This window comes from Macaca thibetana, chromosome 16 (assembly GCF_024542745.1).
Source record: "Macaca thibetana thibetana isolate TM-01 chromosome 16, ASM2454274v1, whole genome shotgun sequence".
Lineage (NCBI taxonomy): Eukaryota > Metazoa > Chordata > Mammalia > Primates > Cercopithecidae > Macaca > Macaca thibetana.
The window spans coordinates 17,823,524-17,837,756 of NC_065593.1; the positions used below are offsets into that span (position 1 = coordinate 17,823,524).

General features: G+C 56.7%; 2 protein-coding genes across 12 annotated transcripts in view; one reads left to right on the plus strand and one right to left on the minus strand.

Annotated features, from left to right (window-relative positions):
- Positions 1 to 13,954, minus strand: part of EMC6 (ER membrane protein complex subunit 6) — a 127,618-nt gene extending 113,664 nt beyond the window's left edge. Inside the window, exon 1 of one of the 11 annotated variants that reach the window (XM_050765875.1) lies at positions 13,943 to 13,954. The gene's annotated coding sequence lies outside the window, so the exon portion shown is untranslated. The other 10 variants (XM_050765871.1, XM_050765870.1, XM_050765868.1 and 7 more) reach the window with 10 other exon arrangements.
- Positions 3,527 to 14,233, plus strand: part of TRPV3 (transient receptor potential cation channel subfamily V member 3) — a 51,582-nt gene continuing 40,875 nt past the window's right edge. The window contains exons 1-2 of the mRNA XM_050765882.1: positions 3,527 to 3,651; positions 6,353 to 6,473. Coding sequence (XP_050621839.1) covers positions 6,355 to 6,473 — 119 coding nt within the window. The 5' untranslated portion in view covers positions 3,527 to 3,651; positions 6,353 to 6,354. The remainder of the gene's footprint in view (positions 3,652 to 6,352; positions 6,474 to 14,233) is intronic.

The following is a 14,233-nucleotide window of genomic DNA, read 5'->3' on the forward strand; positions in this document are numbered from 1 at the left end:
CACCCAGCCTCTGTTCTTTTTCTTTGCTAATGCTCTCATAAAACAAAATGGTAAAAACAGGAATGAAACAAAAAAAAATGTTTTATATCATGCTATTGATTTATATATTTATGCTTTTCAAAGTTGATTTTTAATGGACAAATGAAATTGTATGTATTCACAACACACAACATGATGTTTTGATACATGAATACAGTGTGGAATGGCCAAATCGAGCTGTCTCACACATATAGCACCTCACTCTTCGGTGTGATGAGAACACTTAAAACCGACTCTCTTGGCAACTGTCAAGTCTACTGCTATCTCTGTCTTCGTGTCCTTCCCGCCGTCACCGGGAAGCAGGACGAGCCACAGCCCAGAATCCACTGTGGGCAGCTGCTGAGCTCTCCTGGCTCAAGAACAGTGGTGGCTGCCAGGACCCTCTCCCGGCCATTGTCCGGGTCAGCCTGCTCGGGCGTGAGGCTGGCGTTGGAGGTCTCCCTGGCTCCCTCTGTCCTTCCTCACTGCACCAAAAGGGCATTTCCTAGAGTGTGTGAGGGGGCCGGCCCCTCCTTGCTTGCCCCTGCCCTACAGAGACCCCCTTTTCCTTCTCCGCCTGTGCGGGTGGAACTTGTGGGCTTGTTGCTTGGGCTTCGTGTCTGCAGGGCTTGGGAGTTTTGGGAGGCAGAGGGGGCCTGTTCAATGACGCCTCGTGTGTCCTCTGTGGGGTGCTCTACAGAGGCAGAGGACGGCCCCTGCATCATGCGGATGGACGCTGCTGGCTACGGCTTCCACTCTGAGCTCAGTCTGGCGGGCTGGGCACCCATGGGCACCTCGGGGCTGTCTGAAAGTCAGACCTCGGGGGAGCAGAGTTGGGGCAGGAATATCCGGAGGCTGCCCTCTCCCTCTCCCCGCCTGCCTCCCACCCCAGGCCCCGGCCCCATCGCCCCTGGTTGTGCCAATTGGGAAGTTTCCTTCTCGGGACTGTCGCCTCTCCAGGCTCTGTGTGTTCCATCCACTGCCAGAGAAGGACCTGCGATCACAATAAAAGGTGGGCACAGCGTGGCTTATGGCTGCCACCAAGAGTGAGGAGTCGGACACTGTGCAGGGGGCAGCTCCTTCATCCTTCCAGACTCCCAGGCATGGGGGTGGCTGGGAATGGGCACTAAAGGTCGCTGTGAGCTGGCCAAGACGGGGCGGGCCGTGCTAGTTGGGCGCCTGCAGCGTGAGACTCATGGCTGCACACTCCTGTGACTGCTGTGTGGACCCCAAACACAGGACAGAAACCCCCCCAGGGGCCTGAACCCTGGCAAGGCTCAGCCGGGGCTAGACAGGCAGGGGCACGGCCGTGGTGTGGGGTGCTGGCTCAGCCCAGTGAATCCGTTCCTTTCCGTCATATTGGTGACAGCATCCACACCAGGCCACGGGCCATGAGCCCTCTGAGGCTGGGCCAACAGCCCTGTGGGACTAAGGAGTCAGGTCTGCCCTAGCGGCCTGGAGTCACTCAGTGGGCTGCACCCTGGCTTGTGGCCCCATCTCTGTTCAGCCCTCTGGGTCTGTGTGTCGCCCGAGCCTCTCACAGCTCTTTGAGGATGCCGTGGTCCTGGCCTCTGAGCCTCTGTGGGTGTGGCTTTCTCTTGTGGCTTCCTCCCTCCTTCCAAGTCCAGGCAGAGGCGCCCTCTTTCCCGAACCCATCCCCTACACCCCGTCAGAGGGACTCCCTCCCGCCTTGGGGGTCTCAGCCCATTTTGTCCTGATGCCCCGCCTGGTGGGTCATGGTTCCTGCCTGAGCCTGTGTCCCTGTGGCCCACACGAGTTCCTCGAGGGTGGACACGGCCTTCTCCAGTTCTGAATCCCTCATCGTCCACCTGCGTCCCTGCCACGGCCTCTCCCATGGGCTCTCACGAGGCGCTGGGTTAAATGGGGTTGAACGCAGACCACCTAGGGGCCGAAGCCGCTGCTTCCCTGTGTTTGGGACGGAATTGGGATGGGCTCGGGCTTCCTAAGTAGTGACTGCGACTCCACTGGGTGACCTGGCTCCTGCTGCCTCTCATAGCAGAGTGGGGGGTCCCTTCTTCCTTGCTGGGCACAAGGCACACCTCTGGGTGGGAGACAGGTCCCTTTTTCACCAGCTCCCACCCGCCCACTGAGAAAAGGTACGAACACAAGCGACACGGAAGCACTGACATTCGGCAGCAGCCTCCTCCCCTGGCGTCTGAGGCAAGCCGGGAGGGCGCGGGGCTGGGTCGGGAGACGGCGAGCGAGCAAGTGGCGGGAGGCTGTGCTCAACCCCAGGTCGGGCTTTACTGGTGGAGTTTCAGGCACAGTCATGAGATTTCAGATTGTGAGTGGGAACTTCAGGACCCCCTGACTTCAACGGCAGAACTGGTCTCCCGCTTCACCCACACCTGCAAGTCTGGTCTGCCCCTGAGCGGCCACGGGTCCTGCTCTCCCATGGCCTGGAAGCCTCACCCGCCTCCTGCCTCCTCCCCAGGCCAGGCAGGTTGTGATGCTGAGGAATTGCGAGACTCACAGCTGGGGATTTCCCTGCCCATCACGCGCCAGCTCCGGCCTCATCAGCGGAGACTTCCTGCTCTGTCCCAGCCGTGTCTTGTCCGCATCTCGCCCCGAGGAGCAGGTGTGCAGTTCCTGAGTGACGCGAGGCACACAAGGCCGTCCTGACCTCGCTCCTCCCGCCTCACAGCGGCAGCCTGGGCCAGGAGAGAGGGCAGCGATTCCTCCCGCGATGCCCTGGACTTGGAGAAAGGCAGCCCGGGCAGTTGCTGGGAGAATACATGGAGATGACAAAAGCAATCACAGCTAAGAGCTGACATTGTTTATTGAGTGCTTGCCGTGCCCTGGGCCTTGTTCTGGCCCTTTCTACTGGCACTTGTTGAAGCCTCACGATAACCTTGCAAAGTGGGTTTATGAAGCACGTTTCACAGATGAGGAGACTGAGGCTCGGAGAAATGACCTGCTAGGCTCATTCAGCCAGGAAGGGGTGAGGCTGGCACTAAGGGCCATGATGCGTGACTGTTGGTGGAAAGTATTAAATGGGGAATTCTGTCCCCGAGAGACCTGATCCCAGGAACCGACTTTTGAGAAGAAGTGCCAAGTCTTGGGGCTGGCAGCGCTGAGGTCAACCAGGCCAGGCCTGGGCTGTGGTGTTCCCCCCCGGGGGACAGAGCAGAGCACTTGACCCTTCACTAAGCCCTCCCGCCTCTGTGATCTCTTTGGCTCTTCGCGGCAGCCTTGGAAAGTAGGTGTTAAGATTCCCGTTTCCTAGTTGGGAAAACTGAGGCCTGAGATGGGAAGTCCCTGCCCAGCATGGAATGCCAGAGAGGGAGGAGTTGGACCCATAACTTCGACCTTGGCACCTGCAGGCTCCCCTGCCCTTTCCCCGGTGGGGGTGAGGCTGCTGTGTGGGTGTGGGGGTGACTCACACGGGCCACGTGGGCGGGCAATGCAGCTGTGGCCGGTGGGCGTGGCCTGCCTGGCGCCGAGGGCAGGTGGCCCAGCCAGTTCTGCCTCTGATGCCTCATTCCAGCCATCCCTCTGCCTGCAATGAGAGCTTTCCACCGCCTCAGCCACAGTCCCACCCAGGGGCCTTGGGCCCCAGACATGCGGTGATCTCAGAGCGAGGGTTGCCACGACCACCCAGAACCTCACCAGGTGAGTCTTCCCTGCACAAGGCAGCTGGTCATCTCCAAGGTCCCTGGGGAGCCCAGAGCGTGGCCCTCAGAGGTCCTCTGGGCCATGTCTGCCCTTGGCCAATAGGCCTTGGGAGGAGGGTTGGAAGGAGCTTGGGCCCCAGCGAGGAGAGCAAGGCCGTGCGCTCTTGGCTGTAGGGACATGTGAGAATACAGGTCCTTACAGACTCAGGAATATTTCCCTGAGGTTTGGGAATCCTGGGGAGGGACATCTCAATCTTATCACTGCTGAGGGGCAGAGGAGAGGCTCCTGCCTCCCCAGGCTGGCCCAGGGAGGTGGCTTTCTGGGGCAGGAGTGTGATGGGAGTTCAGGATGGGAGGCGGTGGCCCCACCGCGAGAGAGAGAGATGGGGCCCAGGCATCTCACAGGTGCTGAGTCAGCAGCTGTGGCTCTGCGGCCTGCTCTGTCGCCCAGGAAAGACCATTTCAATCAGTGTCAGGGATTGGGAGAGAGAGGGAGGGCCAGGGCAACAAGAGAGTCCAGCAGGTGAGAACGTGGGGTTTATGGGGTGACTCAGGGAGCTAATGATAGCTGCTGCGGCCCTAGTCTGGAGGTCCCTGAGCCTCTCCTGCCCCAGAGGCCCCCGGCAGGCCACATTCTCAGGCCCAGGGAAGGCAGAGAGCAACCAGCTCTCAGGGCCACAGAGTCCTTGGGGACCACTCAGCCCACTTCTCAGAAAGGAAAACAGAGGCCCTGGGAGGGGTGAGACGCGCCCTTCATCTGTCTCCTTCATGCTCAGTGCCTCCCAGCCTTTTAGTTCACCAAAGGCCACGTGTGGATGGGGAAAGCCGTAAAGGTTGCCCGTCCTCATCAGGCCGTGACTGGACATGGGAAGGCCGGGAGCCCAGCAGTCCCTCTCGGTGGGCTGCTCCACCTGCCTGGCCTCAAGGTGCCTGTGCTCCGGGGCCAAAGCTCTCCCTCGCCAATGCCTCCCTGCTCCTGAGCCTGCTCCGTTTGAGTTGGAGGGCGGGGGACTCTCTCCAACCTGATGACATCCGGTTCCGGAAACTTCCTCCAGGAAGCTTTCCCATTGGGGTGGGATCACCAGTGGCCCCAGCTCCACCCCACCCAACTGGGTTCTTCTTACAGGAATCCATCTTCCTGCCCCCACCTATGTGTCTCTGGGTGAGTCCCCTGAGGGTGACTCAAGCTGAGAGTGGCACCCCCTGACTGCACAGTCACCACCTATCCACACAACCCTTTCCCAGCCCGAGTCCTCTCTCTGTGGCCAGCTGGCCCCCTTCCCCGTCCCTGTGGCCCCTGCAGCAGCCTCGTCCTGGCCCCTGGCTTCTGGTGTCCCCCACCCCGCAACGCAGCACCCAACTCCCAGCTGCCCCCGGGGATCAGCCGTAGCTCTTTATGTTTAATAAAAACTTTATGTATTTTTTATTCATTTTTTTGAGACGGAGTCTCGCTCTGTTGCCCAGGCTGGAGTGCGGTGGCACGATCTCGGCTCACTGCAACCTCCGCCTCCTGGGTTCAAGTGATTCTCCTGCCTCAGTCCAACCTCCACCTCCTGGGTTCAAGCGATTCTCCTGCCTCAGCCTCCTGAGTATCTGGGCCTACAGGTGTGCGCCACCACGCCCGGCTAATTTTTTGTGTTTTAGTAGAGACAGAGTTTCACCGTGTTGCCCAGGTTGGTCTTGAACTCCTAAGCTCAGGCAATCTGCCCACCTTGGCCTCCCCAAGTGCTGGGATTAGAGGTGTGAGCCACCGTGCCCGGCTAAAGCCACAGCTCTTATGCAGTGTGCAAGGACTTCACAGGGCCCAGCCTGCCCACACAGCTTTTGTTGCCAGGGTCCCCGTGAGCTCCCCAGGTTCTCTGGCCACAGCAGCTCCCGCCACTCCTACCACTCCTGACCCTCCCAGGCCGTGCCCTCTGCCCGGCTTGTCCTTCCTCCACACAGCAGCCTGTACAGTCTGTCCTGGTCTTGTTGGAAGATGTATCAGTCCCCCTTCCCCACTCCCCACACCCCTTGGGGCTCAGCACCGTGCCCAGCCCACTCTGAGCATCAATAAAGCAGGTCTGGACAGGGGGTCGGCCTCCTCCGCTTGGGGTAAGGGGACTCAGCTGCTCCCTGCAGGTGGGAGGGGAGTCTAATGGACGGCAGCCATAAGCTGGTTACACGCAGCTTTGGGAGGGTGGGGGAGATGATGGGTGTATTGGCTGCCAAGACCACCTGGACACTGAGGAATCCAAAACACCCGAGGAGCGTGAGGCTGTGTAACTAGGAGCATAACGTCTAGAGCAAAGGAGGTGATAATCTTGCTCTGCGGAGGTCAGAACTGTTTGAGAGCTGCTCATCACGAAATCGGAGAGGGGCCTCGAGAAAACAGAGCTGGTGCCCAGGAGTCCGCCTGGGGACTGGCCGGCTGAGATGGTGTCGTGAGAGAGGATCGGGGCATGGTGGTCTCTACTGGGACACCTTCCTGGCCTCTCCTAGGACCATAGCATCAGGGGTGCTAGAGCAGGGAGCTGGGGAAGCTTTGGGGACAGCTTCTCTGTCCTTGAAGAAGGGTTGGTGACCTGGGAAGGGAGGAGTGAGCTTCCTGTCCCAGGGAGTGTGAACGGGAGCTGGATACAGCCACACGGGGATCCTAAATTCCCTGAAGCTCCCCCCGTCTCCTCAGCCTGAGCATCTGCCCTGTTGTTGTATTCCAGCCATGAATGCCCACCCCAAGGAGACGGTGCCTCTCATGGGCAAGAGAGTTGCCGCCCCCAGTGGGAACCCTGCTGTCCTGCCTGAGAAGAGGGCGGCGGAGATCACCCCCACAAAGAAGAGGTGGGTCCGGAGGGCTCGGGACTGGGACTGCGGCACTGTGAGGGGCAGGAGCGGGGGGCCTGGCAACCCCCAGGGAGCCCTCGCCTTGGGGAGACCTGAGACTCTCAGTCTCGCCTGAGGTGGCCCGGTGCCCGGCGAGGTATGACTGGGGGATGGTGCTGGGGGGAGCACAGCACACTCAGGGGGCTGAGCTGCGGTGGTCAGTGTGACTGGCACAATTAGGGAAGCCTCCTTGGAGGGATCAGGGGATGCTGAGGCAGGAGCAGTCAGGAGGGCTCCTGAGGGAGGTGAGGGATGGCTGGAGCCATCCTTGAGACGAGGAGCAGAATGCTGGGTGGAAGTTCCAGGTGACCTGGACCCTCTGCCAGGCACGTTTTCCACACACACCAACGGCTTTCCATCCACTGTGCAACCAGCCGGGTTATTCAAGTTCTTGAACTCCACCTTTGGAATGGGGACACCGGCAGTGGCACCAACGATAGGATGACGGTTCATTGGGATCAAGTCAGCAAAGTGCTCAGTGTGGCGCCTGGCACGCGGTCAGAGCTCAGCATGTGCCGGCATTGAGGGTGTTCTGTGACCCTCCCCATCATCATTGTCCCCATCACTCCACGGGGTCCCTGGGAACTGGGCCGGGCTGGAATGATGAGCTTTACTTCTTGGCTGGGGACATGGAGGAGGCCTGGAGCAGAGAAGGACCTCTCCAGGGTCGCCCGTCCCGCCCCTCTGCTGCCTCCAGTGTAGATTCTGCCCCCCCAGCTCATTCGGTGCCTCTCAAGCTGTCCCCCAGCCCGCTTCGTCTGTGCGTCCCTTGAACCCGGGGTGGCCCTGCCTCCTCTGCCTGTATCCCAGGCCCCCTTTCAGCCAGGGGTGAGCTTGGTGCTTCCCCGCTGTTAGTTGGAGCTATAATCACTGAGGTGTCCTGTGTACCAGCCCCAGGGTTGGGCTCAGGATAACGAGCTTGGGACATGGAGAGAAAAATCGCCACGCCTGCTCACAGTCTGGTGAAAGGGGAGTCGAGGAGAGAGTGGGAAGCGACCAGAGAGAGGTGAACTAGCCCCGTGGGGCCTGAAGAGCGGCAGGTTATTCTGATCCTGTAGGCAGTCTCAGGGGACTTCCTGGAGGAGGCGGTGCTAGAGAAGATGTGGAGAGGAAGGAAAAGTACATCTCGGGCAGAGAGATATGGGAGCAGTGGCTCAGAGTGGGGGCACTGAGGTGAGGAGTCTGGTGTAGCTGAAACGTTGGGCGGTAGAGGAGTCTTTGGGGAGATGAGTCCCTTTGACTTCCTTGGCGGTCAGTCAAGGAAATTGGACAATCCTGAGGGCAGTGGGGAGCCATGGAGGGATTTTTTTGTGGGAGGGAGGGCATGGTGAGATGTGCCTTTTGGAGAGGTGACTCTGGGGGATCTGCATGGATGATGGATTGGAGGAGAGGCTGACGGCAGGGAGACCATGAGGAGACCTTTGGGAAGCCCAGGTGATAGGTGGTGATGTGTGAGCCTGGGTGGTCAGGGATAAAGAGGAGGGGACAGCACAGAGGGGTGTCAGTATCACAGGATCTGCAGGCCCAGGCATGGGAGTAAGGGAGAAGGAGGAATCCCGGTGGGAGGGACTGGAGGGATGGCGAGACCGTCTCTGACATGGTGTACCACAGGAGAAGATCCAGGTCAGGAGGAATGAGCCAAATTCAGTTGTGAAATGTTGGGTAAGAGGTGCCTGAGGGACACCCAGGTGGAGGCCCCATCTTGGAATGCAAGAGGGAAAACTGGTGGAAGTGGAGCCAGACAGGTGTCGTGTGGGGCCAAGGGGGCAGCCTGGGTCTGGGTGGACTTGTCCAGAGAAGGGCCGAGACATCCCTGAGCTGAGCGGGCAAGGACCACCTCCCTGGCTCTCCTCCCACTTCCCCTCCGTTCTCACTTTTCCAGGGGAGGTTTGGACCTCGGGAAAAAATTGAGGACAGAGTTTTGGGAGAATCCCAGGTTTTTTCCTCAGCAGGACCCGTCAAGCCACCTGCTCTGAGCCCATCCCCCCATTCATAGACTTAGCTCCAGGCTTAGTTCGGCAAAGCCTCCTCAGCCCAGCCAAGAGCTGAGCTTGATGTGTGTCCTGAATTGGTGTCCACTCCTCTGCCCCAAAGGCTCTCTGAGGACCCTCATGTGAAGGTTTGGGCATCCCCCTCAGAACTGAGTAGGGGACTTGGGCCTAGAGAGAAACAGAAAATATAAGAATAGGTCGGGCGCGGTGGCTCAAGCCTGTAATCCCAGCACTTTGGGAGGCCGAGGCAGGTGGATCATTTGAGGTCAGGAGTTCGAGACCAGCCTGGCCAACATGGTAAAACCCTGTCTCTACTAAAAATACAAAAATTAGCCAGGTGTGGTGGTGGGCGCCTGTAGTACCAACTACTTGGGAGGCTGAGGCAGGAGAATCGCTTGAACCCAGGAGGTGGAGGTTGCAGTGAGCCAAGATTGTGCCACTGCACTCCAGCCTGGGCAACAGAGCAAAACTCTGTCTCAAAAAAAAAAAAAAAAAGAAAGAAAGGCCAGGTACGGTGGCTCCGCCTGTAATCCCAGAACTTTGGGAGGTCAAGGTAGGTGGATCACAAGGTCAGGAGTTTGAGACTAGCCTGGCCAACATGGTGAAACCCTGTCTCTACTAAAAAAAACTACAAAAATTAGGTGGGTACGGTGGTAGGCACCTGTAATCCCAGCTACTTGAGAGGCTGAGGCAGGAGAATTGCTTGAACTTGGGAGCTGGAGGTTGCAGTAAGCCGAGACTGTGCCACTGCACTCTAGCCTGGGTGACAGAGCAAGATTCTGTCTTAAAAAAAAAAAAAAGAGAAAAATATATATAAATTATAGGTGAAGAAAGAGGGCAATGCTGACCCCTAAGGAAACAGGTGCTAATGGTGGAATCAAAAGCACCAGGGAGTCTGGAGTTGGGAGAGACTTTTGGACCTGAGAGTGTTCCTGAACTATCATGCCATTCCCTGACAGTAGCTGTCATCTCTGCTTCCTTCCTGGACCCTGGAAAACTGATGCCCAGGGTCAGAGATGCAGACTGATGGAGGTTGTGGAGCCACTGGCCTTGCAGAGCCCAGAGCACTTGGGCATTTCTTGGCACAAAGCAAATGAATGGGCAGTCTCCTTCCCAGCCCTGGACTGTTCAGGGATAGTTCTTTGACTTCAAAGGAACAGAAATGCAGTAGAAATGGTATAGAATTGTCTGCTCACCTGAATCAACCACGCCCAGCTGGTGCCCTTTGGTCTGGAGAGAAGGCAGGAAGAAACAAACATCGCCTACAGCAGGTCAGCAGCCAGGGTGTCACAGGGCTAAGGCCTTGCCACGTGCTTATGACGCTGGGTGGGATGTGGTGTGTAAAGTGACCAGTAGAGCAAGTACAGGACAGACCCTCACAGTCTAGCAGCTGCTTTGCCCCAGGAGTTAGGTCTTTGCCCAACAGTTGGGGTCCTTCCCAGCCCTGCGCTTATCACTGTCTTCTCATGTCTGGTGCTCCAGCTGACAAGGGCTTCCTTCTCCAGACATAGACCTCCCCTTCTCCTGAGGCTTTCTCATGCTGTTCTGCCTTTGGGGCTTTTCCCAAACCAGAGGATGGTGTCAAGACCCAGACCACATCCCACCCCAAAAGAGCACAGAGCCCTCCCTGATCCCTGTCTTCAACTGGAAGGATCTTCTCTTCCTCTGAGCTCCCGTAGCCCAACCTCTCTCTGAAGAGGTTCACGTGGTCATTGGGATGATGTGTTAGCTCTGGTTGAGATCTCTGAGCGTGGGGTCCCTGGAAGGTTCATCTCTTCCCTTCTGTCTCCCTGCGTTTCTTACACAGAGGACATTAGTAGCTTTTGAGTAAGTAGATGAGTCAATAAAAGGGCAGGCAGGAGGCCGGGTGCGGTGGCTCACACCTGTAATCCCAGCACTTTGGGAGGCCAAGGCAGGTGGATCACGAGGTCAGGAGATCGAGACCATCCTGGCTAACACGGTGAAACCCCATCTCTACTAAAAATACAAAAAACTAGCTGGGTGTGGTGGCGGGCACCTGTAGTCCCAGCTACTTGGGAGGGTGAGGCAGGAGAATGGCGTGAACCTGGGAGGTGGAGCTTGCAGTGAGCCGAGATCGTGCCACTGCACTCTAGCCTGGGTGACAGAGCGAGACTCCGTCTCAAAAAAAAAAAAAAAAAAAAAAAAAAGAAAAAAAGAGCAGGCAGGAAAATGATGAGCTGGTGAGCAAGCAGCTGGGTGGCCCAGCACGGCCCTTGGCATACATGAGGACACTATGGAGCGATGAGGAAATGCTTCTTCCTTTCCCTCGGGTTCTCAGCCTCAGGTCTGGAGTGGATACATATTCTTGTGATACGGCTTTCTGGACCATCTTTGGGTCCCTGTGGACTCTGAGAGAAGGCCTTGAGTAGGTAGGGAGGTAGGGCAGAGACAAAGGACTGCTCCTCATCTTCTTGTGAGAGATTGGGAAGGGGATGAGGCTTAGGAGAGGTAAAGGCTTTAAGCAGCTGAGAGCACAGTGGAAGTCACCTGAAGGATGCAACCTCCCAACATTTTGGTTTAAGGTTATGTAGGTTTACTTGCTTATTGGTCCTGTCCACCTATCCTCCCCTCCCAATTACTTATTATCCATCCATCCATCTATCATTTATTCACCCATCCATCATCTATTCATCCATCCATCCATCCATCCATCATCCATCCACTCATCTACCCGTCATCCATCCATCATCCATCCATCCATATATCATCTGTACATCCATCCATCATCCATCCACTCATCTACCCATCCAATCATCCATCCATCCATCCATCATCCATTCACTCATCTACCAATCCCATCATCCATCCATCCATCCATCCATCATCCATCCATCCATCCATCATCCATCCACTCATCTACCCATCCCATCATCCATCCATCCATCCATCCATCCATCCATCCATCCATCCATCTGTCATTTATTCACCCATCAATCATCTATTCATCCATCCATCAATCATTTATTCATCCATCCATCCATCATCCATCCACTCATCTACCCATCCCATCATCCATCCATCCATCCATCATCCATTCACTCATCTACCCATCCCATCATCCATCCATCCATCCATCCATCATCCATCCACTCATCTACCCATCCCATCATCCATCCATCCATCCATCCATCTGTCATTTATTCACCCATCAATCATCTATTCATCCATCCATCAATCATTTATTCATCCATCCATCCATCATCCATTCACTCATCTACCCATCATCTATCCATTTTCCATCCCCCCATCCATATATCCATCCATCCATCATCCATCCACTCATCTACCCATTCCATCATCTATCCATCCATCCATCCATCCATCCATCATCTATCCGTCATCCACCCATCCCTCATTCTATCATCTCTCCATTATTCATTCATCCATTTATCTGGGCATCTATACAACCAACCATCCTTCCTTCCACTCATTTGTCTTTCACTCATTATCTATCCTCTCACTCATTCACCTATGAAGACTTCTGAGCATTAGGACCAGTGTTGGGAATCAAGGATAATTCAACTGTAGTCTCTGCCATTGAGGAATGTACAGCTGTAGGATGGTGTATTGTCCAGAGTGTGGAAAATCATGGCCTCACCGTACTATTTCTTGGTCAGTTCTGACCAACTTACTGGAACAACAGCTCTGGAAGGGACGGAAATTTTGTCCACTGTTCACTACTGTATCCCCAGCTGCAGAAACAGTGCCTGGCACATTGTAGATGCTCAATAAATATTTGTGGAGTAAATGCACCACTGAGGAATGCAGACAGGTAGGGTGATGGGGAGCAGGGGAGGGAGTGGACCGACAGTCTTGGGGAAAAAGCTGTGGGTATAGGGCTTGGAGCTCTGTCTGGAGATAATTTGGCAAATCTCAACCAGGACGTTTTGGGACTGAACCACCAGCAAATGTGTTTGGAGTTTCTGGGTCAGGCTGCTGTTGCAGAGTGACTACTGTAGGGCGAAAGTTCTGGGGTGCTGCAGGGCTGCAGGGAAGTGGCAATCAGACTGGTTGACCTCCGATGTCCACTTCAGCTGGACGTTCCGTAAGAGGACGACCCCAGAACTGCCCTGGCTCCAGGTTCCAGGCCTTAGCAATCATCTGGCCCAACCATCATCCATTCAGGTGAAGATGACTGGCCCAGAGAGGGCAAGTGACCATCTGGGGTCACACAGGAGGGAGAGGCAGAGCTGGACTAGAACCCAGGCTTTAGTTCCCAGGCAAGGGTTTAACTCCTCTCTTTGTCTTCCCTTTTGGAAGAAGAGTTTGACTGGTAGCTCAGGTCAGAAGGTTCCTTTTGGTGGGCAGGAGACTGGCAGGTGAGGCAGGTGAGACTGGCAGCCAGTACTTCCCTCCAACCCACGTAGCCCCATCTCTGGATTAGCACTGAACCTTTCAGGCTTGTCTGTGGCTGGAAGAAAGGGCAGGGATTCCTCGGGCAAGCCCAGGGTCTCTCCTGCTTGCCCCACCCTAGGAAGTGGCTGTGCCAAGCAGCCTCCCTTTGGGGCCAAGCCCTAGAGCTAGTTTAGCTGGAAGGCGGCTCAGATTGCTAAGGCGAGAGCAAAGATTGTGGTATGGACTATGAGCCTGGACATAGGGAAGCAGGTTCTTTGACCAACTTGGCTTTTATCCTGGGGGGTGACTATGGATGAGCTGCTTCTCCATACTGAGCCTCAGTTCTCTCGTCTGCAGAATGGGGCCACAGTCTCTTCCCTGCTACCCTCCCTCCTGAATCTGACACGGCTGAGACTGCCCTTTGGGAGCTCTTCTGTAGTCTTGTGAGGAAGGAAGGGCCATGCTGGTACTTCCGGACCTGAGGACGAAGGAGGCAGCAAAGGTGCTTAGGAGCCCTGGGTGCCTGGAGAGGCCCTGCTGGTCAGGAGGCCACAGTCCCTGGCCAGGACACAGAGGCTGCAGTTGTCCTGTAGCAGCTTCAGGGCAGGAGGGTTGCTGCCACCGAGATCGCCCTCAGCCTGATCCTCACAGTCCGGGTTGTCGTCAGCCGGAAGGCTCTTCTCTGTGCGTGTGATTGTGTTTCCAAGGACATGGGTGCCTGAGTTTGTGGGTGTGTCTGAAGGTGGAACTGGGCTGTGTCTGGCTGGGAGTCACATCTTGGGTGTATGTCTTGCTTCTCATAGGCCAGTGTCTCTCCTTCTCTGGGGCTCAGCCAGGCCACAGGGCCCTGGGCCTCTGTCTGTCTTCTCCCAGCCCAAGGAGAAAACTGCCTTTGCCCTGTGCCTCCCCTCACTGCTCCCCTCCACTGCCCCCCTCCACTGCCCCCCTCCACTGCCCCCCTCCACTGCTCCCCTCCACTGCCCCCCTCCACTGCCCCCCTCCACTGCCCCCCTCCACTGCCCCCCTCCACTGCTCCCCTCCACTGCCCCCTCCACTGCCCCCTCCACTGCCCCCCTCCACTGCCCCCCTCACTGCTCCCCTCCACTGCTCCCCTCCACTGCTCCCCTCCACTGCTCCCCTCCACTGCTCCCCTCACTGCTCCCCTCCACTGCTCCCCTCCACTGCTCTCCTCCACTGCCTGAGATGGTTTCCTGGCTTTTCCTTCTCCACAGAGAATTCCCAGCCCTGTCCTCTGACCCCTCAATTCCTTCCTGCTCTAGATCAGCCTTTTTTTTTTTCTAGAGGAGTCTCCCTCTGTCCCCCAGGCTGGAGCGCAATGGCACGATCTTGGCTCACTGCAACCTCCACGTC